The sequence below is a fragment of the Typopeltis vanoorti genome, chromosome 9 (assembly GCF_054136105.1).
Source record: "Typopeltis vanoorti isolate ZY-2024b chromosome 9, IOZ_Tvanoo_1.0, whole genome shotgun sequence".
NCBI classification, from domain to species: domain Eukaryota; kingdom Metazoa; phylum Arthropoda; class Arachnida; order Uropygi; family Thelyphonidae; genus Typopeltis; species Typopeltis vanoorti.
The window spans coordinates 134,406,278-134,433,445 of record NC_143557.1 but is presented as its reverse complement, the minus strand read 5'-3'; the positions used below and the strand labels follow the sequence as shown (position 1 = coordinate 134,433,445).

General features: G+C 33.9%; 1 protein-coding gene across 1 annotated transcript in view; it reads right to left on the bottom strand.

Moving 5' to 3' along the window:
• Window positions 1-27,168, bottom strand: part of AlaRS (alanine--tRNA ligase, cytoplasmic) — a 329,791-nt gene that overhangs the window by 96,474 nt on the left and 206,149 nt on the right. Inside the window, exons 14-15 of the mRNA XM_090398495.1 lie at window positions 23,147-23,287; window positions 2,298-2,438 (exon numbers count right to left, since the gene is read on the bottom strand). Coding sequence (XP_090254621.1) covers window positions 2,298-2,438; window positions 23,147-23,287 — 282 coding nt within the window. The remainder of the gene's footprint in view (window positions 1-2,297; window positions 2,439-23,146; window positions 23,288-27,168) is intronic.

The following is a 27,168-nucleotide window of genomic DNA, read 5'->3' as shown; positions in this document are numbered from 1 at the left end:
TGTTGAAATAAGTTCTTAATTTATAACGATCAGTTTCATTTTTATTATCGAAAAATTATAAATTATTTCATATAATTATCTTGAAAAAGAGGACTTGAATTATTTTAAAAGAAAAGGACCATATACTTCACATAATCTTATTTTTTGGGGAGGGCAGGAAGGTTATATTGAAGACTTATTCAATTTGCATATATTTCAGAGAATTTATTTTATAAATCGTTCGCAAGACAACTGTTTTGAACGTAAATCACTTGGGAAACATGCCCATTCATTTTAGTGTAAATAGTAGCAAAGATTTAGCTACTTTAATAATGTCACCTATCTAAACTAGAAGAAAATATCATTATATCTGCTGATGTTAGAACTCTTACATAAATAATTTTTCTGGCATGAATTCTCTATCAGCTATAATGTAATCAATCTACAGATTTCTGCCCTCTTGTATTCTACCATCTTATGCGAAGTGATTTCTTCTTTGTACTACAAGAAAAAAATCAGATAGCACAAGAAAAATAGGGAGTATTTTCTTTTTCATTGGGTGAATTTACAATGTTCTCACATTGTGTTTTGAAAAGAAAGTACAAATTATTTTTTTTTTCTTACTATTTTTGCCATTAGAACATCTGATACAATTACAAGAGTGGCATTTTACCGTTTTCCTCCCACACGAGAAAAAGAAATATGACAATAATATTGTTGATTCTGTCGAACTTTTATAGTGGAAATTTTTAATACAAAACTTTGTCATTTAAATATATACATATATAAGCAAAAGTATTGCTTATTATAAATTTGGAGCATAATATCTGAACTAGCAGAAAATATATACATATCAATTTAAATCATAACCGTTAATTTTATTTTGTAATGACCAATTATACAGGGAAACCAAGAAGGTGAAAGTGAAAAGAACAGTAGAATACAATATAAAGAAAAAAAATTAGTGATATGTTTAAAGAATTTCATTATTCTTTATAAAGCAAAGTTGCTCAAGCATGTCCTTCAGGAAATCTGGGAAGTATACTTCGAATCATGATTTTGAACAAAAATATAATATAATATCAAACGTCGGCAGCTGGTTTTGTTAAATAATATTTCAAATAATTATTGTGAATTAATTTCTTCGAGAACAAAGAAAATGGTTTGTGGAGTAAGCAATTAGAAAAAAATTAGCAAAAAAATTAAAAACTAAATTGGTTCTGGAATGTAATGCAATATTTAAGTGAAGAAATTAGGCAAGGATCTTTATTTTATCCAGGCATTAAAATTGTTTTTTACAATAAAAAAGAGAAAATAAAAATAATTTCTATATTTTTAGTTTATCCAATATAACTAAAATTCAGTTACCCAGCATAGAACAAGGAAGTGCATTTCTTGTTATAGGTAACTGAGACACAGCTATGAGCCTGAGATAATCTGATTAAGTGCTCTCTTCAGCATGAGGGATTATCACACTTTCTAATGGACATGCTGGCCGAATTGCACTTCTTATCCCATGTTCTTTCAACAGGTGTATTGAATCGTATCCAGATTTATCTGGACGTCTATAGACGTCCTAGCCGGTAGGGAGGTTAAAACCAAGTATAAAATTTCTTGGTATCTTTAACACACACACACACACACACACACACACACACACCAACTCAACAGAAGAGGTTGCAAAACTTACAGCATATCAATGACATATCTGTGATTAAGAAGAGGGAATCTGTTGATGTGTTTCACTGTTTACTTTGGGGGGGGGGGGGATTGAGACATGCAAACATGGTTGGTTATAGAAGGTATTGATAATTGTTAACTTAGTATAGAAATAGATTAGATTAACCACGTCCATATCTGAAGGTTCATTTCTTGACTGAGAAGTTTTTCCAATCTAAGGGTTCTGGGTGGTGCAGGGGAACAAATAAATTTTCCCAGAACCTTAAGAGAAGTTAACTTCAGAAGCTTTGTTACTAAGGAGTTGGCTTAACTTTGAGACAATCTCTTTGTAGATCAGACTCGCACACATGATAATCTGAGGGGCTGAAGTATATAATAGTAAGACAAAGACAGACACATTATAGGTGCCTGAGATAGGACAAATTATTCAAGAGACAGTTAAGTAAAGGAGTTAAACCATATTAAGTAAATATTAAATACTACTACTACACGAACAACATTATAACAGGGATCATAAATTAACCTGATTATATATATTAATTAGTTAATACCCAATACTAATACAATTAACGAATAGAAACTGATATTTAAATTATTATAATCTTCATTTCTTAAACACTATTTCCAATAATTTTTACCTCATTAAATACGGCTCTAAGTCCTTGAATTGCTTTCGCTAAGGGAAGAGCTGCCTCTCTTGCAAATACAGGTTCATTTTTTTCTATAATTTCATTAGCTACTAGTTCAGTCTCTTTAACTTGGGAAGTTGTCAATGCACCCTAAATAACCAGAAAAATAATTAAAATATCAAATAAACTAATATGAAATTTGTTTAGAAAAAATATCAGTAAATGCAAATGGTCAGGGAAAGGAAGGAGTAGCTACAGTATTCTGCTTGAATGGCAAGAAGTTTCAAGCAGAATGATGCAGGAAATATTAGAATGAGGAATTGGACAATTACTTATTTAAGTGTATGATTGCACAGAAGGATCTACTAAGAAAGAAACAGAATTATTTTTTCAAGCCATTAGAGAAAGCAACAGACATAAAAACAGCCAAGTAATAATGAATGTTAGACAATATACAAAAATGTTTGAAGGAAATCTGAAGAAAGAGCAAAGCTATTAATAATGTTAAGTACTTAAGGGATATCTGCTCAAGATGACTAGATATTGTTAACACCATTTCTTCACATAAAGATGTGAACAAATTTACTTGGAGAGAAGATACAAGAAATAAAGTCTGACTATTTATAGTTGACAGTGATATATTCATGCCAGTTCAGGACACAGAGTATACAGGAAAGATCTGAAGAAAGATTCTGCCAGTGGATCTGATGAAAGGAAATCTCATCATTTGGTTTTCAGCGGTATCAAATAGAATATCACACTAAAAGATATTTTCAAGAAAGTTTAAAAAAAAAATTTAAGTTTGAAAACAATAATAATAAACAGGAAGCTCAGTGATAAGCTCTAAAGAAACCAGACTGATTTGGTTGGGGGAATACATAGGAGGGTTGTCTGAAAAGTTATCGGCCACAATTTAAAATTATTTTTATTTTTCAACATAATCTCCCTTAAGACTAATACATTTATTCCAAAGATGCTCCAGCACCATAATCCCATCCCTGTAGTGGTTCTTAGTAAGATCTGTAAAATCCTGCTACAGCAGCAATCACCTCTTGATTCGAAGAAAAAGGTAGACCAGCGAGGAAGATTTTTAGTTTTGGGAAGAGACACAAGGCAGAGGGAGCCAAATCTGGGGAATAGGGGTGGATGTTCTGATAATTCATAGTGCAGATCCCTTAATTTTCCCATTACCAAAACACCTTTGTGGGCAGATGCATTGTCCTGATGAGAGATGATTTTATTTCCTGCAAACTGAGTCTTTTCTCACAAATTTTTATAACTAGTCTGGTTAAAAGATTGGAGTAATACTCCCCGGTTATTGTTTTACCCTTTTCAAGATAATTAATAAAACAAAATGCCTTTAGCATCCCAAAACACCGATGCCATGACCTTTCCTGCTGATGGAACAGACTTTGTCTTATTCTTTGGTGCTTCTTTGGCTTCTGTCCACTGTTTTGACTGCTGTTTGAATTCTAGTGTGTAATGGTGAATTCAAGTCTCATCCACAGTAATAAATTGATGGATAAAATCAGTTTTATCCATCAATGTTCTGAGATTTCTGTTCAGAGCACTGTTCAGAGATTTTCATGCGAGTGCGTTTTTGATCTGCTGTGGGCAAGCATGGCACCAGCTTGCGCAAAGCTTTTACCATATGCAATTCTTCATGCAAAATATATCCTACTTGTTCTTTTGAAATGCCTATATTCTCAGAAATTTCATGTACTTTGACTCGCCAGTCATCCAACACCATATCGTACGCTTGATCAAAGATTTCTGGTGTTGTTACACTTTTTGGATATCCTTCACGTGGATCATCTTCAAGGTTGGTACGGCCACCTTTAAACTCGGCAGTCCATTTCTTAATTGTCGAAAATGAAGCAGAAGAGTGCCCATAAACTTTTATGAATTTTGAATGAATTTCTTTTAGCGTTAAACCTTCTTTTACAAAGAATTTTATAACTGCACAATACCCAATTTTATCCAATTTAAGGGATACAGAACACTTTTGCTTCAGACAGCTGTATAACACAAACTACTTGATAGAATGACTTGCAATTTCACATGGATGCTTATGACAGATGTAGCAACTTAGAAAAAAAAAAATCTTGCCGATAGTGTTGCCATCTATGGTCAAGGCCGAGAACTTTTCAGACCACCCTTGTAAGCTGTCTGTAAGCAAAGAAAATTCAGGAAGTTGGAAAAGAAGAAATAATATTGAGAGTTCCTAGCAAGCCAGCATGTGCTCTGAGAGAATATAGAAAAAAAAAGAAGAAACTGAAGCAATGTGTAAAAATAGCTAACCATGGAAAGACTTTGGTCACAATATAGAAGATAAATATAAGTAAGGCAGCAAACTTTTCTGGAGGCTACTGAAAAAAGCTTAGAAATGGAGGAAAGGGGTTCTGTAAAAAGAACTAGTGATGGTAAAGGTGGCATGGTGAAAAGTGAAGATATTGCAGGGAACTAAAATAATAAGTTTGAAAGATTGCTAAATAAACCAAGGAGTGAAAGAACAGCGGTAGAAAATGTCCATTGAATGCAATTAGGATCACACATCAATACTTAAGGTAGAAAAAAACATCAAAACCTGAGATGTGAAAAGCCAGCTAGAGAATATTATGTTTGATCAGAAATGCTCAAACATGGAAGGTATAAAAGTTTTATACCTTCCATGGAAGTATATAATATAATTATGGAGGTTACACTGCATAATTCAGAAGACTGAGCAGAGGATCAAATTCCGGATGTTTTGAGTAAAGCTCACATAGTACTCATCTATAAAAAAAAGGAATAAAACTGAATGTGAGAATTGCACATTCAGTTTTATTCTTTTATACAGTTATATATCTGTAAAAAGCATATGACAAGGTGCCAAAAGAAAAGCTGTTCAAAATGCTTAGTTATATGATGTAAATGGGACATTATATCAAGAAATATATGGTCTATATTTGAGTCTTAAGTCAGCAGTTAGAATTGAAGGAGGTACAGGAAAATGGTTTTATATAAAATTAGATATGCGACAAGAGAAACTATTTTCATATCACCTGTCTTTTTATAGATGACGAAATCATCATTTATAAGGATCACATTATGGAGGAAAGTGGCATTAGGTCTAATACCAAAATTAGAGGTATTAATCTCAACTCTTTAGATTATGCAGATGATGATGTTATACTTTTACATAAATCCAATATCAGTCTGCTGGTTTACTTAACTATCAGAATAAATGCTCCCACAAATTTGGTATGAAAATTAACAAGGCAAAGACTATGAAAACAGTCAGGATCACCAAAAACATCAAGTGCAACCTGACTGAAGAGAATTAAATATGGAAACAGACAACAAAATAAGCAAAACTGGTATGATTGGAAGTCAAATGAATAAATTTATAACAAATAATAGAGAAATTAGTCAAAACACTAAACTAGTCGTACAAGACATTGTTCAAACCCATTTTAACTTACAGATCTAAGCGCTGGGTTAGAAATAAAACATTTGGTCAAAGACTACATATTGAGTTGTGAGAAGTGTAAGGGTAATGAACAGTACAATCAACGGCAGAATTATTAAAAATGAGGATATGAGAAAAGAACTTAATGTTGTTAGCATTAAGGAATGTGTTAACAGAGCTAATATCAGATGGCATAGTCATTTAAACAGAATGGGAGAGGAAAGGTTAGCAAAACAAATGTTCTTTGCAAGGCAGGCAGGAAAATGACCCAGAGGAAGACCATGATCTAGGTGGAGACCAATACAGTAAAAAGTGCCTTAGAAGACAGTAATATACTATGTGATAACATTGGAGTTTTGAGAGATAACTAATTTGGAGGAAAATTATTGACTGGAAGTTAGTAATGATGTAACTTTTTCATGTACTACTATCATAATATTCTATATACCTCCTGAGGGCACAAGTCAGGAATTTGATGATGATTATGAGAAAAGCAAAGGAAATCATGGGAACATAACAAGAATCTGTATTAAGCTTTGTTTATCTGGCAAATGTACATAATAAATTGCAAAGAGAAAAGATGTTCAAAACCCAACATCTGTGAATGTAAGTTTTGGGGACATTACACAGAGCAATATATAACTTATACTAAGTTGTAACTCAGCTTAATGCAAATCAGGTGTGAATCAATGATATATGCATCTTCACTTCTACTCATCATCTACATGGATTACATTATAAAAGAAGGTATAATTAAATCTGATATCAAAATTGGAGATATTTAACTCTTATTTTATGAAATACTAAATAAATTCATATAAGTCTTTAGATTCTTTAAACTAACTCAATAAATGCTGTAACAAGTGTGATGTGAAAATTGGCAATTAAAAGATAATGAGGGCACAATTGGCATAGGCAGGAGTAGAGAAAGCATTTTGTAACTACATTCTCAAGAACAAGGAAAACATATTGGTTATTTATGCAAATTTCAGTGAAGTTTACAAATTAAATTTGGAAACAGAAAACAGAATAAACAAAGCTAGCTTGGTAGGGTGTGAGCTGAATAACTTCATGTGAAATACAAGAGAAATTAGCTAAACACTAAACTAGCAGTATATAATAAAGTGTTCAAAAAAGTTTAACTTATAGATTAAAAATAATAGAGTTGATCAAAAACTAGAGACTACATTCACAGAGAAATTATGGAGTGAGTATATGACATCCCTAGCAGAATCATTAAAAATAAAAATATGAGAAACCTGAAATTGTTAGGGTTTAAGAATGTGTGAGCAGAGCTTGTTATTTGAGATTTGGTCAAAGCAACTAAGGATGCATTATATCATTAACTGTGTGTGTTCTTGTGGCCATATTGCTGTTTACTGGATGAAAAATCTGAGTTTCAAGGAGAAAAAAACTTGCTAATTCTGCATGAGTCACTAAATCACCTTCAGTTGAAAAGCTCTTATACAGGTTCTTTGTGTCACAGACCAGATTCAAACCCCAGGTCTTTCCAATAAAAGGACATTATTGATACTGACTGAGACAAAGGGATGCAACTCTAGCTCGCCTCCACGTGGTGCATCCTGTGTAACGCTAAAGAGCTAGAACGACTTGCCATCCAGACTATCTTAGGATCTCCTGGATTAGTGTACATGCATGTGCAAACAGTTTATCAGGTTACAATGACGGAAACTAGGACTCATCCTGTCAACCAGAAGTGCCCTAAGACTCGGTCCCTTGGACAACTGCTCAGAGTCTGCCAGCTGAATACAGAAAGTATCAGCAGGGCTAAGAGTGAATGTCTTACTAGACTTCTTCATGACAACAGAATTGACATTGCCATCATACAAGAAACCCATGCAAGCAATGAGTCACAACTACAAGAAAGAGACTCCATACCAGGTTTCAATCGTATAGGAGCAACATACCATCAGATGCATGGGGAGCCACCTATGCCCGAAATTCACTTACTAAGGCCCGTTTCATTTCTGCTAGCGATGTTTCAAATATATCTACAGTTATTATAGAAGTTAACAATCTAAAAATAATTAATGTCTACAAGCTGGCCTGATGAAGTTTTGCCAGCTTTAATGCATCCTGATGTTTATATTGGAGACCTTAACTGTCATCATACCCAATGGGGTTAGAGAGAAACTGATGCAAATGGTGCCAAGATATCTGATTGGGCAGAGGCAAACAACATACAGCTGATTTTCGATCCCAAGAATAACTGCACTTTTAACTCAGCTAGATGGAATAGTGGCACCAATCTTGGCTTATATTGTGTAACAACCAATCAAAGGGGACTCCCAGTGACATGTTTTAGGAAGATTCCCACACAGTCAACACTGCCTGTCTTTATTGAGATGGACCCTCAAATCCCAATTACTGAAACTACATCAATGCCATGTTGCAATTTTGCCAAGGCAAACTGGAACAGCTCTTCATCAGATCTAGATAAAAACATGTGCTGGATTCCACCACAACCTTATAATTATCGAAGATTTGTGAAAATAGTAATTTCTACAGCCAAAAAAACACAGCCCTAGAGGTGCCAGGAAAGAATACATACCTGACTGGGGAAAAACCAGCAAAGCACTTTATGACTTTCTGAATAGTGAATGTTGCAGATGATCTTATTGACAGCTTAAATGAAGCTAGAAAAAACAAATGGATTGACACCATGGAAAGGCTGAACTTGAAACATTCAAACAGGAAGGCATGGAGCCTCCTTAAAAAGTTGGGTGGTAATTCCCATCATCCCAATGCAAAAGCTGCTGTTAGTGCCAACTGTATTGCCAATCGGATAGTGAATCTGTCCAGAGCTAAATCAGAAAAAACCCACACTACAATAATTTGGAAGGAATTGACCAGACTTAAAGAAGGTTGTTCTGAAGCAACCAATCTATCGAATCCATTCACCAAAGAACTCCTAGCTGCACTCCAGGGAGTGAAAACTGGTAAAGCACCTGGATTTGATAATATTCACCCTGAGTTTTTAAAAAACTCTGGACCAAATACAGTGGAATGGCTGACAAAATTCTTTTCTAATATTCTACAGAGTGGTAAATTACCAGCAGAATTTTAAAAATCAAAGATAATAGCTATCCTGAAACCTGGAAAGCCCGCTGATAAACCTGAAAGCTATAGACCTATAGCACTGCTCAGTGTCTGTCTTAAGTTACCAGAAAGACTTATTTACAATAGAATTAGTACTATTACTATTGACACTCTCCCTCATGAACAAGCCAGTCTCAGGCCCGGGCACAATTGTGAAGATCATTTGGCCCTAATGAATCTGGTTTCGAAAAATGCCTTAAAACTGGTACAATTTTTATAGACTTGACGGCTGCATATGACACCGTATGAAGGAATGGTATGATCTACAAGCTCCTTAAAATACTGAAATGTAAATACAGGTGTTGAACAATACAGGTGTTAATACGATGATGATGATATGAGCAAGCCAAGAACACTTAACAATGGATTCCCACAAGGGTCAGTTCTGCGCCTCTTCTTTTCAATTTGTATATTTCTGACCTTCCAAGGACAATGTCTAGAAAATTCGCATATGCTGATGATTTATGCACCACATTCCAACACTAGAACTTCTGTACTATAGAGCACATAAGAACTAGTGACCTAGAGGAGCTAAAACACTTCTTTGAGAAGTGGCGTCTTATTCCAAGCACTACCAAGACTGAAACGTGCGGTTTCCATTTGAACAATAGCATGGCACAAGACATCTCAAGAGTGCCACTAAATGGGAACATACTACTGTACAATTTTAATCCAAAGTATCTGGACAGAACCCTCTCCTTTAATAGACATCTCTCCAATATTGCTGCCAAACTCGGAACTAGAAATAACATACTGCATAAACTTGCTGGAACAACCTGGGGGGGGCCTGTGCTCCCACATTAAGGACATCTGCTCTGGGCCTCGTTTACTCAACTGCTGAATACTGCTCAGCTGCCTGAATGAACAGTACACACATTAAATCAATTGATACTATGTAGAATCAGACAATGCGTATCATTTCTGGAACAATAAAGACTACTCCATCATATTGGCTACCAGTTCTGAGCCACATACCACCACAAGTACAACACCAAGACAACCTGATTCGTGAATATAACAAATTTTGCCAGAACCCACTGCTTCCTATACACTCTGATATTGACAGTTTTACATCTCAGAGGACTATGATGCAACAATAGCATGGCAGATGGAATGGACTGCCAAAGCCCCAGTAATCTGGCAGTCTTTAACCTAAACAGCCCTCCATCAGGGTTTGACCTACCTTGAAAAATATGTGCCTCCCTATATAGGATTCGCACCAACCATGGTAGGTGCGGAGCTTCCTTATTTACTTGGGGAATAAGACCAAACTCATCTTGTGACTGTAGTGAGGATAACCAAACTATACAACATATCACATTTGACTCTCCTCACAGAGCCTTCATGGGACCAGTATCTCACTTTATAACAGTTTCCACTGATGCTGTTACTAGTTGTCGAACTTAGATATTCAATTTTAATTTTATGCTTATGTGTATATTTTTATATGACTACAGTGTCACTTCACACTATTGTATTCTTTTATGCATTTTGTTATCTTGTATGTGGTTTTTTTGAGTGTGTGATAGCATATGCATGTATTCAGCCAAATGCTAAATAAATAATAACTGAGACAAGGAAGTAGGCTAACATAATCTAAGCATGACTAATTAAACAGAATGGAAGAGGAAAAGAAAAACAGGTGAGCCAGGAAAAAAGACCCAGAGAATGGCTAAGTGGTGCGATGCTATTAGTATTGCCTCAGAAGAATGAAATGTTAGATTTGAAAATATTGGAGATCTGATAAATAAAGATCAATTTGGAACAAAATTGTCAACAGCAAATTGGAATAATGCAGACTTAATTATATGGTACTCTTAGTATCCTGTACACCTCTTGAGGGCCCATATCAAGATTATGATAGTGATGTCATCCATTCAAAATCTCAATGAAATAACTTTTCCTCCTACTACACTTTCATTCCATCTACCTTTGTCCTCAGGAAGAAACAGCCAAATCCATCCTTCTCAGAATCATAAGCTCTTAAAGAAACATTATTGGTTTTCTTCCATCTTTTTAACTTCTTGCCTATATGCAGTACTGCTGTGTATTATGATCTGTAGTACTGGCTGTCCATATGATCATCATACACATATAAACAAAAATTTAAATTTAAATTGCAACAAAAACGTATTTATACTACTAAATAACTATGTAATGAAGATTTTATAAATGAAACAATAGGTTGAGGTTCACTATTGCAAGTTATTAAAGTTATATGCAGTCTAACTTTTGCTAATTTGTTTATTTTCAGCTGGATGAGACTGAACATTTGTTATCATGCAAGCTATGCAGAAGGTATTTTGTTAAGCATGAAATTGTTGGGGCATTATATTTTTAAATAATGAATTCTTCAGTTGTTTTAGATGTGCAGGTAAGTCAAAGTAAGTTTGAACCTATTTTACATATAGCAAATGCATATATTTATATATGCATTTGCTATATAATTATATATAGAAAAAGCAGCAAGCTCTTCCTAGAGATTTGCTGCTTAAAGTCAGAAGTGGACTAGAAATCGACACAGATCACTATTTAGTGCAGGCAAAACTAAGGTTTCCACCAAACTGGTTACAAAAAATAAAAAAAAAATAAACTAGAGAAGCAAAATCTAATTACAAAATAAGACTACTAAATGACTCAAGTATAAGAAATTTATACCAACAGAGGATTCATAACTAGAAAAAATACAAGAAAATGAAGACATTGAGAAAGAATGGAATAATATAAAAGAAATTATTGCATCAGCAGCATATGAAAGTCTAGGAAAACACAAAAAATATCATATAAATAAAAAAATTACATATAGGTGACAATGGAATAAACAATAATTAAATATAAAAAGCCGGCTTTTAAAAGATGGTTTCACTCTCTATGTTCACTGGGCATCTACAGATGCCGTACGGTCACTCCGATGCTTGGTGATGTGCCACACCAGGCCTCACCATAGTCCTGTTGTTTGCTTTTCTGGCAGCATCAACTCTCTGAAGATCAGTCACTCCACACACACCACCCATCCATCTCATTGATGGTCTACCCCTTCCTCTTTTCCAGGAACTTTACCTTCTATAACTGTTCTAAGAATTCCTCCTTCGATCCTTTCTATGTGTCCAAAATATTTTAACTTTCTTCTGTCAATATCCTTAAGGAGCCTTAAAGTTCTATTGATCTTTTCTAACACCCATTAATTTGTACACCTTTCAGTATATGATATCCTCAACAGCCTTCTGTAACACCACATCTCAAAAGCAGATATCCGTTTCTTATCTGACTTCTTTAGGTTCCAAGTCTTACATCCATAAGTTGCTGTTGAAAAAACAACTGCATCCAAAATCCTCAACTTTGTTCCCATGGAAATAGATCCATCCTTCCAGATTTTAGATAGGTCTCTGGCTGTTGTTTTAGCCATTCCTAACCTTTTTCTGACATTCTTCTGAACAGCAATTCTTCACATTAATAATGGATCCCAGGTACTCAAACTTACTGACTTCCTCAATTCTTTCTCCATTAAGGTACACTTGTTTCTCAAGAGCTTCTTTGTTTGTATTACCTTTGAGAACCATAATCTTTGTCTTGCTAGGATTGAGTTGAAGTCCTCTGTTATTACTGATCTTGTTAACTTTGTCAAGAATTAGTTCTAGTTCTTCCATGTCATTACAAAGGAGTACTGTATCATCAGCATACCTCGGATTACTGATCAATCTGCCTCCTATCCTAATTCCTGTCCTGAGTTCATCCAATGCTTCACGCATGAAAAAGATGGTTAAGTAGCAAAAAACAAGATGAAATTGAATATAAAAAAAAAGACAAGCAATAGCCAAAAGAGAAATCAGAAAGAGATGCAGAGAAAGCTGTGAAAAATTTGTATCATATCTTGAAAATGACATATACAAAATAAGATCCAATGCGTATAAAAGAATAAAACACATGAATGCAGATATAAAAGAAACTGCAATTATAAATTGTGAAATTTATAATTGCAGTTTCTTTTATATCTGCATATCTGTAAAAGAATTCTTGAATTACTTTACAGATCTTTGGAAGGATCTGTAAAGTAATAATACTGGCATCAAAAAAAATTTACACCAGAAACTTACTAAATACTTTAAATGATATAATAATGAAAGAATTAAAGGACAACTTAAATAAAATAAAATATGGCAAATCAGCAGGAGAAGATGGGATAAACTCCGAATTGTATAAATTTGCCGGAAAAAAAATTCATCAAAGATTATTAAAATTTTTAAATAAAATATATACAAATGGACAAATACCAATAGAATGGAATACAAGTATAGTAATACCTATATTTAAAAAAAGGGGATAAAACAAAACCTGCTAATTACTGAAGTATTAGTTAATTGAATACATGCTACAGAATATATAGTAGAATACTTAACGAAAACTGACAATATACAGGACGCAGATGATCAGGTAATAATATCAGATAAGGAAGACAATTTACAAAGAGCAATAATGACAATTTCCATAGAATTTCCATAGATAAAACTAAAAATAGAACAAATAAATACTTTCAGTTATCTTGGATGTAAAATAGCACATGAAGGAGAAAAAAGACAAACTAAAAAAATTCAAAATTTTTATAGATTGCAGGCCTGATAAATAAAACACTCGATCCAAATATAGTACAAAAAGAAACATGCTTGAAAATATACAATACTTTAGCAGTGCCCACATTATTATATGGCTGTGAAATTTGGGAAATAAACAAGATAAACAAAGAATAAGAACAAGTGAAATGAGATTTATGAGAACTGCAAAATATATATTATTAGACCAAAAAAGGAATGAAGACATTTTAAAAGAACTAAAAACAAAATCAATAGACTAAACAATTATAAACAAAGGATAGAACATATAAACCGAATGGCCAACACCCAATATCCTAAACAAATACTAAAATATAAGCCAATTTGGAAAGAAAAGACCTCAAAAATGGATATTGGATGAATAATGAGACCAGAACAGATCAATATGGTCTATACCTGTAATTAGCGTTATGATGATGAGGTCAGTCCAAGTAAGTTTGAACCTATTTTATGTGTAATTTCATTAACATTAAAATGCTGCTTTGTCAGATGGATACTGACTCTCTTAATTATGCTCACTGCAATACTAAGAAACAAAATGTTAAAAAAAAAAAAAAATCTAGCACTTTCGATACATAATTATATCGTATGTATATGTATTGTATCATATATGTATTGCTAAATTGTGAATGAAGAATTTTATGATTTATTAATACTTCATTCATGATTTAACATATATTGTATTTCCTGAGCTAAGTTTGCTCCTAAGTAAATTGTAAACTAAACACTTATTGTTAAATTTTTATTGAAATAATAATTGTAATTTTTTTTTAGTTATTTATTCTGTATAAATTCTTTATATAACTTGTAAATATATCCTAAATGAACTGTGATATATGTTTTTTATTATTGTAAATGAAAGAGAAAGTAAATTTAAGCAATTCTGCTAATGAGATTTGATTGTCACTGTCAAGGAAACGGAGTTATTTTTAAGTAGCACATGAGTACTGTATAGAAAGAGGAGAAGCGAGTTGTTATGAGCTGAATTGGTCAGAACCGGATTTTGGCAGGAAAGAGAACAGAGTTAATTCAAAAACGAGAGTAAGATATAGGAAGAAGCCATAGAGAGAGCATAGAGTGGGTAGCGAGTGGCAAAGGGGGGATTTATATATGCCGTAAATTGACTAGGAAGGACCGGGAATTAATAGGCATTTCGAATCATTTCTATGGGAGTTCTGATACTACGATAAATTCCAAATGTTTAGTGGAAGAATAGTGCAGAACTGAAGTTGATACATAGAAGAAAATAAGGAATTAGTAGATAACTTAAACCAAGTGCATCAAGATTTGTGTATTTCTGTGTCTACAATCCAGTCATTATAGTGGAAGATTTCCTTTGAATTGTGTTGCCATTAAGTAAAAGTCAACGAGAATTTCAAATGTGCCTATGCAACTTCGATGTGTAGAAGCAGCAACCCGGTAAGAGTTGCCCTTTCTATAACCTGAGAAGTTATAACTGTTAACTCTGTCAGATATATTTTGACCTTAGCTGTGGTATTATATCAATCAATGTTCGGATGTAAGATGTACTAAAGTACTTTCCCCTCGAAATAATAAGTGTTAGCTGACTGAGAAAGAATATAGCGTAGCCTCATAAAATTAGTTATTGTAACATTAGGAAGCTTAAACTTTTAAGAACTATTCTCAACTTGATTGACTGAGCATAAAAAACTGAAAAGTGAATGTTTGATGGTTAATGGATTTTAATTATTCTGAACACTTTAAACTGAGCTAATATATTTGTAATATGACTCATCTAATTCGATGGAGAGAACTATGTGAAGGAAATACTAATACTTTAAGAATTAAGAAGTGTTGACATTAGTCATGATCCTCAAACCTAATTGAGAAGTTATTAATGTCTGAATGTTAATTTTTGTAATTGTTCAATTGATATTTTGCAGATAGTTATACTTGAATGTATATGTTGTACTATTCCACATTAAATGTTTTCTTTTGTTGAGTTAAACTTGGTGTTTGCCTGATTTTCTTTCATTGCGCCGCTCATAAAATTAATTAGACCTTTGCGGAAGCCTTAATTGCAATTAAAACCTCGGCCTGAAGATAAAATAATAATATAAGTATAGTTTATGATCGATTCCTCTATATTATTTAGACTAATCTGAATATAGGGTGGTACAGTATAATACAAATTTCTTTATATTCAGATGAGCATCAATCAACAACTAATGGAGTAAAAAGGAATTTAAAGAGGTAAAGATAAGATTAACAAACCAACATAATTGGAACAGTCAGCTAAGTAGGACATTCCAACAGTATGTATATCGATGAGTCCTTGACTCCATGGAGGTCTCAGATAATAATAATAATAATCTTATACTTTGAGAGCAATACATAAGCTAAGTTTCTAGTCATGGAGAATTGTATGTATATCACTAATAAGCTAGTTAATTTTGTACTGATGAATAAATGTTTATTAATTAATAATTCTTTTAACACATGTATTATAAGTTAGATGGTTCAGTGTCTAAAGAATAACTGGATGTTATGCTTACTCATATTTCTGACAAGATCTATTTGTTTGTACATTATCTACAGACACAATTAAATTGTTTTGATTTAATTTATAAATAAATAAATCGATTTATAAGAAGTGCAATAATGTTAAGTCAGGCATTTAAATTGCGATTAAATGCCTGACAATGGCATTTAAATTCAGAGATGTAATTAAATTCTGAACTAGATTAATTGATTCCATCACAAATGCCTTAGAAGATTGACATGTTACTGTGACAATATTTATTGTGCCGATAAGTAACAATTTTCCTCCTAATTTAGAAAAAATGAGTGCAGTGAAAGACTTCATCAGTCTTTGTTTCCTAGTCAGAGAGTGGAAACAAAAGGGCTACTGTAATGGTGTTGGCACTTATAAGTGAAAGAAGTTTTACCACAAACAAGAGGAATCAGGGTAGAGATATATTAGCATTAAGGATAGGATGAGGGAGATCTAATCTGAAAAAAAATTTCAAATATATAGATACAAAATTAACAACGGAAAACTCACGTACAAAGATTATTTAATCTTTGTACATGAGTTTTCCGTTATGAATTTTGTATCTATACGTCTACTCACAGTATACCTCTTTTAAAACTTATTCAAATATATAGTATCAGAAATTGCACCAAACTGAAGTAAGCACATTTGCAATAACACAAGCACATGAGCTGATTATGAGCCTTCATTATGAGCAACTTTTAGAATACTAGAAGACTAATTCAATAATTTTCTAATTTTCAAAATTCAGCATGATATTTATAAATAAGGAACGTTTCTCAACCTTTCTAATTTCAAGGACCAGTAAAATGCCTAAGACAATTCTATGGACCACTAAGTTACAGAGGCATTGGGGGGGGGATACTTTTCAAGATTTCTTAAACGCCAAAAAAGTGACTTAAAGGTTTGGGGCGTTTAAGAAATCTTGCCATACTGTCTATAAAACAGCAACTGAGTGATGAATAGATGACTTCGACAATGTCATCGACGATTTTGCGAACAGAAAAGTAAGAAAAATAACATTTTAGAATGTTGAAAATAAAGTTTTACTTCAAAAATAAACATAGTGTTTTAATTTATTTCCCTATACGTTGTTTTGACTGTTTATAATTTTTTTCGGAAAAAATGTGCCATTTATAACATAATAAATCTAATAGCATGTTTTGAACATATATGGAATCATAATTAATTAAATTGGAAGTAAATGATTAAAAGTGTATCATCATTGGACAAGGTTTAAATTTTTATTAAGCGAATAAATAATATGATATAATTATGTTACTATTTACTTTTAATGAGATGGTTGAGCTACTCGGCACTTGCAGAGTTGCTGAATATTTGGCTCAATACTGGTCGAAGATCGGCACACACACACGAAGACGATTTCTGTATTTTGTTTTTATTTGAAGGAGCGATGAAAATCCTTTCTCACAAAGATAGGTTGTAGAGAACTGCATGACGATTTTCAATGCGTCTTCAGATAATTTGGGAAATTCATTTCTCACTGAAGGCGAGATCCAAAATCGAGCCAAACGAAGATCACGGAATTGCATTTTAAGTCCACTATCACTTAAAAGCTCAATTAGCTGTTCTTTTTTCGATAACGAAAGATCATTCTTGTGACTGCAAGCCTGAAATAGATCACAAACCCACAGAAATTTCTTATGAAAGTTATTCAGAAAATGTGTTTCGAAATTCCGTTTCAGATTTCTGAGGTGATCAAACTTTTTCCAGAAACTCAGAATTAACAAAAATATCATTTTCCACTAAAATAAATTCCAATGTTGGAAAAGGTGCAAATTGTCTGTCTTTTACATAATTAATCCATAAAACCATTTTTTTTTCTCGAATGCCTTTCTTTTGTCATACGCATCAAGAACAGTTAAAGAATTTCTCTGAAGGGAGAGATTTAGTTCATTTAATTTCGAAAAAATGTCTGAAAGATAGGATAGTGTTGATAATCATGCTTCGTCAACAAGGAGTGATGCAAAATCAGAATTACGTTCATTTACAAATAATAAAACTTCGTGCCTAATTGAAATAACCTTGTTAGTACTTTGCCCTGGAGAGCCAGCGAATTTGAAGCAAAAGTTGTATATATACACTGCCCATTTCATCGCAGAGTACTGAAAATAACCTGTTATTTAACAGTCGAGCTTTAATAAAATTAACTGGCTTTACAGTTGTATACCACAGTTTTAAATTCTGGTGGCATTCCTTTGGAGGCTAACGCTTCCCTATGTATTATAGTAATTCATATCTGGAGCTACTTTCTTGACCTTAGAAACAACTACACTATGCCTGCCCATAAGGGCAAGAGCTCCATCCAAACAGAAGCCTATACATGTTTCCCACTGGATCCCTTGGTGTATTATGTAATTATCGAGAGTGTGAAATATTTCTTCTCAGTTGTTCGGAATGGCAAAGTTCTACAAAATAGAATATCTTAAATATTGTTATCATGTGCACATCTTACGTAGCATATTAACTGCGCATCATTTGTAACATCAGTAGTCTCGTCTATTTGTAACGCATAATAAGAGCTCTTCTTAACTCTTTCAATTAACTAAGATTCTACGTCATCTGCTATATCATTAATTCTGCGACCGACAGTGTCATTTGAAAGAGGAATCAGATAAACATCTTTTAGTAACTTGTTGTCAAACATATTTTTTACCACATCTTTTATAGCTGGAAGTAGCAAATTTTCCCCGATAGAATGAGGTTTCCTTGTTTTCGCTATGTGCAAACTTAAGAGATAGGATGCTTCCAGTGCCTTGCTATTAATAGAACCCATGGCCGAAACTATATCTTTCCCATGATTTAATGTTCCTAAGCGTCGCTGAAAAAATTCAATTGGCTTAATTTTCACATCGCAATGTTAGTTTCTAAATGTCATCGAAGTTTTGCAGGTTTCATGCACTTGTTCGACAATACTTCATAACACAAAACACATTGAGGTTTCTGTTCACTTTCACCTCCACACCAAGTAAACCCGAATGCCAAATATGAACTGTTATTACTGAGATAAGGAGCCAATAGGCTTCACTTCGGCAAGGCAGATTTATTCAAATTAAGTGGATATTGAATCCAACATTATTTCTTAGCCAAATAAGAAACTCAAAGATAGAAAATCTAAGAATTTCATGCCGAATATAGAAAACTATAAAAGTTCGGCGACTCCGAGCATAAGACAATACCTGGTACATGCTGGGGCAACTCGTAGTAAAGGTAGAGTAAGCTCCGATCACTGTCCTTAGTATTTTACCCTAATGTTTTACATTAGGGGAAAATCCTAGGAAAGGAACGTTGTTATACATTATGGGAGAAGGTCACTACCCGAACCGGTTTCGACATTTTTTTGGGGTCTTATCAGCGAGTAGGTAGACCCAGATGTAAATACTGAGGTAGCGGTAGTGCAGAGCTTATTTCTTTACTGTACGAGTCGCCAAAAACGAGTCGTTTTTGGCGAGTCGAGGTAAACGAGTAAATGAATCGTTTATATCGCCGAAGTGAAGCCTATTGGCTCTTTATCTCGGTAATTTAGTAGTGCACCTTTTGGTGACTCGTAAAGTAAAAAAATAGCTCTGCATTACTGCAACCTCAGTATTTACATCTGGGTCTACCTACTCACCGATGAGACCTCAAGAAAGGTCAAAACCGGTCTGGGTAGTCAAAACCTTCTCCCATAATGTATAACAACATACGTCTCCTAGGAGTTGTGTTTTACATTATGGGAAAATACTAAGGACAGTGATCGTGCTTACTCCACCTTTACTACGAGTTGCCCCAGCATGTACCAGGTGTTGGCTTACGCTTGGACTTGCCGAACTTTTATAATTTTCTATATTCGGCATGAAACTCTTAGATTTTCTATCTTTCAGTTTCTTATTCGGCTAAGAAATAATGTTGGATTCAATATCCACTTAATTTGAATAAATGAACTGTTATATTTCCTATTGTATTTTTTCTTTGAGCTGCTTGTTTCTTCTACTTTAATAGTATCATATTTACTCGCCTTTACACACGTGCATCACAATTAGGGTTAGCATCACCTGTTTCATTTGCTCTTCTCTTCTAAGTCCTAGTTCTAAGCCACTTTTCCATTATTTAAAAACGTTTCCGAAAAATATATAAATATATAAATACTGAGGTTAACTAACGACGCACTTTGTCCAAGTATCACTTAGCACTTCTGAAGATATACTAAGCCTTGGTTGAAGGAGGGAAACCTTCAATAATTAAATTCAATAAACAACAAGGAATTGGTTGAAATGTGGATAAAACATGTTCACTTGAAATCTGACAAAACAGCAAGGGGAGGCAGAAGCAATAAAACTATATTGTTGTTCACTTCATCCCTCTTTTATTATTTGGGAGAAAGACGAATAATAAAAGAGGGGTGAAGTGAACAACAATATAGTTTTATTGCTTCCGCCTTTGAACATTCTGAAGCTATTTGTTGGTTTTTTTTTTTTTGTCTCCATATGATTTCAATAAATTTTACTTACTTATTCAATTTTAATTTGTTTTGTTTGGATAATTAAAAATATATATTTATTTAATTAATTTAAGTGTCCCTGCGGACCACCTGTCCCATCGCCACAGACCACAGGTTGAGAAACACTGTATTAAATAATCTTTGTACGTGAGTTTTCCGTTATGAATTTTGTATCTATATGTCTACTCACAGTATACCTCTTTTAAAACTTATCCAAATATATAGTATCAGAAATTGCACCAAATTGAAGTAAGCACATTTGCAATAACACAAGCACATGAGCCTTCATTATGAGCAACTTTTAGAATACTAGAAGACTAGTTCAATAATTTTCTAATTTTCAAAATTCAGCATGATATTTATAAATAAGGAGGCATTATGATATTATTCATTTATCGATAATACTAGTTGCATTTAAACTGTTGTACAGTATAAAGTGATTAAATGGCTGACTTAATGTTATTCATCTCATACTGTGTTAACCGCCACCAATCATAATTCTTTATATATATACAGGGTGTTCGGGATAAATTTGACATATTTATAATTAATTATATTTTTCCGTAAGTTACATGTATTAACACACACTTCTCTTCATTTAAAAGTTTGGACCCTTCTTCATTCATATACAAGATGTCAGAAAGGATGGATAGCTGGAACCCACCTGAATCATGGAAGAGAATAACTTGTATCATGATGATTCGTGCCCGCCATCAAAATAAGGATATTACGACTGCTGCCCAATGCTCCCTGAATACAGTAAAAACAATCAGGCATGAACTAGAGACTTGCAATGGTGACTACGAGGATGTAGCAAGAAGAAAGATCCCTAGCAGACGATCTGATTGCGTTCGTACAGCAGAATTCCTCGCAAATCTGCAGGAACAGGTGTTGAAGAACCCTGGCATTGGAATTCGGGCTTTGTTCGTGGAGTTGCTAACTGTAGTCAAGCCCTGGATAACAAGGGTAGCCAATGGTAGGCCGTATGTATGGCAGCAGGATTCGGCCCCTTGCCACACCTCTGGGAAAAGTCAAAAATGGTTGTCTGAAAATTTCTACGACTTCACCAGTCCAAATGTTTGGCCTCCAAACTCCCCAGACCTTAACCCCATGGATTATTTTGTATGCGGCGCAGTTGAAAAAGACACCAATCGCACTTCCAGTAATACAAAAGCCCAGTTAATGGATAAAATTAAAACAGTTTTTGCGGCCCTTCCCAGGGAGAATGTAGCATCAGCTTGTTCGAGGTTCCGAAGCAGAATTGAAGCTGTGATCGATGCTAATGGTGGTTATTTTGAGTAAATCTTGTTGATAGTATTGTAATTAACTCTGCCTGTAATGTTTTTTTGTCAATTCATTAAATTTAATAGATACAAAGAAGATTTTCTTTTTCCTTACGAAACTGTCAAATTTATCCCGAACACCCTGTATATATCACTCCCATATGAGAGGCCCCAAGGCCTGTAGCAAATAAATGCCATGTGTGGGCTAATGGAAATTTAATTAAAACTACTGCCTAGAATGCAAATGGCTTTGTCCTCTTATGAATTCTTAAAATGATTAATTATCTGACACTCTTGAGGCACAAATTAAAATCAAAAGATTAACAGAATAAAAACCAACTATATTCAAATATTTTAAATTTTAGTTGAACATTAGCAGGATACTCATTTTCTCACCATTGTTCTATTTGTAAGAAAATGAGTGTAGTGTTAAAAATTTCTAACATTTTTCATCAGTCTTTGTTTCCACAAAAGTTTTTACTTTTGTTTAACACAAAAGAAGAATAACGGTAGAGGAATATTAGCATTAAGGATAGGATAAGGGAGATCTAATCTGCTAAATTTTGAATATAAAGAAATAAGGTAACAGAAGTAGGGTCATTATTTTGACCATACAATACTATTCTGACTACTTGCAGAGAAAGTAGGGATGATAAAAAAGGAACATTCTTCACAACTGCATAAAAGACAAGTGAGGGAGCGAGTTATAGATTTTGTGCATGGTGATTGAAATATACTACCAAAAAAAGGATAACTGCATAGATGGTGAACGAATTTAATGGGTTCTATGACAGAAGGAATCCGATTTCGAAGTTAAGTACAGATATTTCTCTACTCACAATTTATCACTTACAAGTTGAGAAGATTTTGCCTTTAGTTAAGAAAAGCTGAAGGCAAACTGAAAGGTAAGCTATTCCTAACTATGTATTATTTAACTCAAATATAGATTTTTTTTAAAAGTGTATCCCAATCATGACAGGCAGTCATAGTCTATAGTACACAGGCTTATTATAGTGGGTGGGGAAAGAGTAGATAATCCAGAAACCTTTCTGGATTATCTACTCTTAAAAGATTTCTGGATTATGTTAACCAAACATAAAATTTTGTCAACCACTTAAGGATCCTAATAAGTTGGCATCTTACAATCAACCAAGAATTTCATTTAACCATCCCTTGCTCATGGTGGGACTGAGTCCAAAGTCTCTTAGCTAGAGAGCAGACATACTAAGCATTTTGGCCAATGAGGTTAGCAAAACCAAGAACCTCTCAGCACTGGTAAGTTTTAAAAGTATAAGAAGGGCAAAAGTTATAATGACACGAAACTCTTCAGATATAGCAATATTTAAACACTACTCAGCTGAGTTTCTAAAATAATGAGTACCTTGTTAGTGAAGTCAAAACGTAGTCTGTCCGGAGCCACAAGTGATCCTCTTTGATCAGCTTCTGCTGTTAATACTTTTCTAAGAGCAAAATTTAGAATATGTGTGCCAGTATGGTTGTTCATGATCAATTTCCGCCGTTCCTAAACAATAAAGAAATTCTTAGAGGTTTCACAACAAAAAATATCAATTAATGCTGCATTTAACAAATTAAATATTTACAAACTACAAAGGTCACAGAAATATAATGGGTATAATAAACAATGCTAAATGATTAAAATAATATAAACAATCAAAATGCTGCTTTCAACAAGGTATTGAATATCTAAATTTTTTATTTTAAAGTTAAAATATAAGGATAGATTGATTTTTCCTTTTTATGTCTATTGCATGAATAAAATCCAGAGGTTGTTAAACTTATAGCACATCAAGTACCATAAATGGAAAGAAAGTTGAGGGGAAAGAAGATAGGAAAATATAAGAAAAACTTAAAGGAAAAAAAAAAAAAAAAAAATATATATATATATATATATATATATATATATATACAGTCATACCCCGACTTACGCGGTTTCTTATATGTACGTATTCCCATCCCGCTTCACGCCTCGCCACTAATCGTATCTTTCAGTTGCCGGCCGCATTCGCCAGTGTTGCACATGCTGTGAACAAGCACTGATGTGTTTCGCACAGTCTCCATTCATACATGATTTTTATAGTCTACAAACCTGGAGATTGTTTAATGTTATGTTCTTGATAAAAATTTTATCACATAAAAAATAATATCGTCCAAAAGAAGCAAGTCCGATTCTTCTACAGCTAGCAAGAAAAGAAAAACGTTGACTTTGGAAACAAAACTCAACATTATTAAGGATTTTGAAGGCGGAATGAAAATTTGTCAGCTAGCAAAGAAGTTCGATCTACAGGAATCCACAGTAAGAACAATCATAAAAGAAAGGTTTACAGATTTTGGAGGACATAGATTCTAATGAGGAACGAACTGTAACCAGAAGGCAAGGAATAAAAAAATCATTAGCTTGCTATGAAGAAATTTTGCATGACAAGAAAAAGACATTATGCCGTCAGACGAATCTATTAGATTTTATGAAACCATCAACATCGAAATAACTTTCTTTTTTTTTTGTGTGTGAAAAACTACACTTATGATTATATTTCTTTAAAAATATAGGTGTTTTTGTAAACCTCTGGTCCCAATTGTATGTTTGTATATATAAATTACATGCAAAATTATACCCCGAGTTACGCGAATTCGACTTAAGCACTTTTTGTTGGTCCCACCTACCGCGTAACTTCAGGGTTTTAGTGTATGTATGTGTGTATATATATATATATATATATAAAATCAGCAGGTGTTCACTGTTTATACAGTGAAGCATAAAAGGTAGCCAAGAATTATATAATTCAGAAAATACACAGCAGGGAGAGACTATTCCAAAAAGACAGAAGTACAGGAAATTAATAAATGGAAGAAACGTTTCATTCAGTCTAAAGCCAAACTATGAAAAGCATTATCTAGATGCCACGACTTTTTCAAGCCACTTCAAGCAAGCTGGGAAATGAAATCCCCCCCCAAGTACGTCAAGATCTTTTAGGAGTTCACAGGGATACATCCCATAGGTGTGTAAAATCTCTCACGGGGAAACTGTTACAGAAATCAGAATCTGTAAAGTTTTTAAACTAATGTAATAATTCTACTATTAGGGTTAAAAAAAAATGTATATTGTAAGTGCATGTGTAACGGAAAATAAGGGATTAGCCAGATTATGTTTGACCCAGCAAGAATATACAAGTGTATATTTGTATATTCTTCATGATCATATGTAGAAAATTGCCATCAAAAACGAAGGTAGCCCAAGTGACGTCATCATGTACACAGAAGATCTGGGGGCGTTACAGCTACAGAACAAAGAATAAACAGAGCTATAAAAGGGCTCTAGGCTGGCTGGCTCACTCTCTCTCTCTCGAGTTTGTTCATGTCAAGGCATGATCACAGGTGCAGGGAGGATCCAGGTGAGGCTGTTCCCGTCCAATGTATTTCCAGTAGCCGTTGAATGTGCTGCATATGTGTGGAATTTGCACCATCAACAAGAGGTTCCAGTTTACTGATGGAGATTCAATCTATATATTTAATACTGCCACCAAAAGACCGCAAAGAGCTGTCCAAATTATAGCCAGCACCCAGGAACAAAGGCAAAGTGTAGCAGAACTTACAGAAGTATAGTTCAAGTTGTTAGGACTGTATGTGAAACGCGCATGTGAGTAAGCTCTGATCTGTTAATGTTACAGTAGTTGTACTAGAGACAGTATATATATCCTTACTGAGGTTAAATTGTGATTAGCTATACAGAGATAAGCTAAACGTTAACTTGTCTATGCCCAAATAGGATGTTTAGCTAAGTATAATGTAAGAGGCAGCTCAAGATAGCAAAGTGTTGTAAACCATTTGGTTAAGTATTGTATATGTCATGTCTAAACATATATGTTGCATGCTGAGTACGTGATATGCCTTTAAGAGCTTTTGTTTGGAATTTGTCTAATGCACTGTATTATTGACTTAGCTTAAAATAAACATGTTTTGTCTGTGTAACTCTCTTGCCTGATCTATTAGCCAATGCACTGTTTCCAAATAGATATCGAACCTGTGAGGCTGATTAAAGTAGGAATTGCCACGATTAGCTTTTAAGGAATTAAGTAAATTAAAAATTGAAGAAAACCCTGATTGATTCAGACAGCGAGGCATGTGATGAGGTTGTCTGCAAGGATAGAAAAATCAGAACTCCATGGTGGACACAGGAAGTTAAAGAGGCAGTGAAGGAAAAGAAGAAAGCATATCAAAAGTACCTGGCAAATAAGTCAGCTTGTGCTCTTAGAGAATACAGAGACAAATGTAAGAAAGCGAAACAATGTGTAAAGCTAGCTAAACAAAAGTCATGGGAGGACTTTGGCAAGGACATAGAAAATAAATATCAAGAAGGAGGTAAGATATTGCGGAGGTTATTGAAGAAGCTTAGAAATTGAGCAAAGAGTACTGTAAAAGGAGTTAGAGATGATAAAAGTGATATGAAAACAGGAGAAAAAGATATCCTTTGAGTATGGAGTAATTACTTTGAAAAACTGCCAAAAGAAACAAGCAGTGATGATAGCACAGTGGTAAAAACCACTGACCATGCATGCAGTCAGGAATACATAGCCATACTTGAAGTAGAAAAAGCCATCAAAGGCTTGAAATGTGGAAAGGCAGCAGGAGTAGATGATATTTGCCCAAATATGCTGAAGTATGGTGGGATAAAAGTCTTACAGTGGCTGCACTGCATAGTTCAGAAAACATGAACAGAGGGACGAATTCCCGATGATTGGAGTAGAGCTCTAATAGTATCCATATATATAAAGGGAAATAAAACTGAATGTGAGAATTACAGAGGTATTTCCCTACTGAGTGTTCCTGGCAAGATCTATGCAAGTATACTTGAGAAACAGTTGAGAAGAATTGTGGAAGAATAGCTGGGTGAAGAACAAGCTGGATTCAGGCCAAATAGAGGCTGTCAGGATCAGATCTTCACTTTACAACAAATAGTTGAGAAAGCATGGGAATATAACAAAGATCTGTATTTAAGTTTTGTCGATTTGGAAAAGGCATATGACAAGGTGCCAAGAGAGAAGCTATTCAATACGCTGCAGTTATATGGTGTCAATGGGGCATTATATCAAGCAATACTTAGTCTTTATTTGAGTTGTAAGTCAGCAGTTAGAATTGAAGGAAGTACAGGAAGATGGTTTAATGTTAAATCTGGTGTGAGACAAGGATGTATATTATCCCCTCTCTTATTCAGTATCTATATGGATCACATTATGAAGGAAAGTGGTATTAAGCATGATATCAGAATTGGAGATGTTAATGTCAGCTCTTTGCTTTATGCGGACGATGTTATACTTCTAAATAAATCCTCTACAACTTTGCAAGATTCCCTGACTAAATTGAATAACTGTTGTAATAGATATGGTA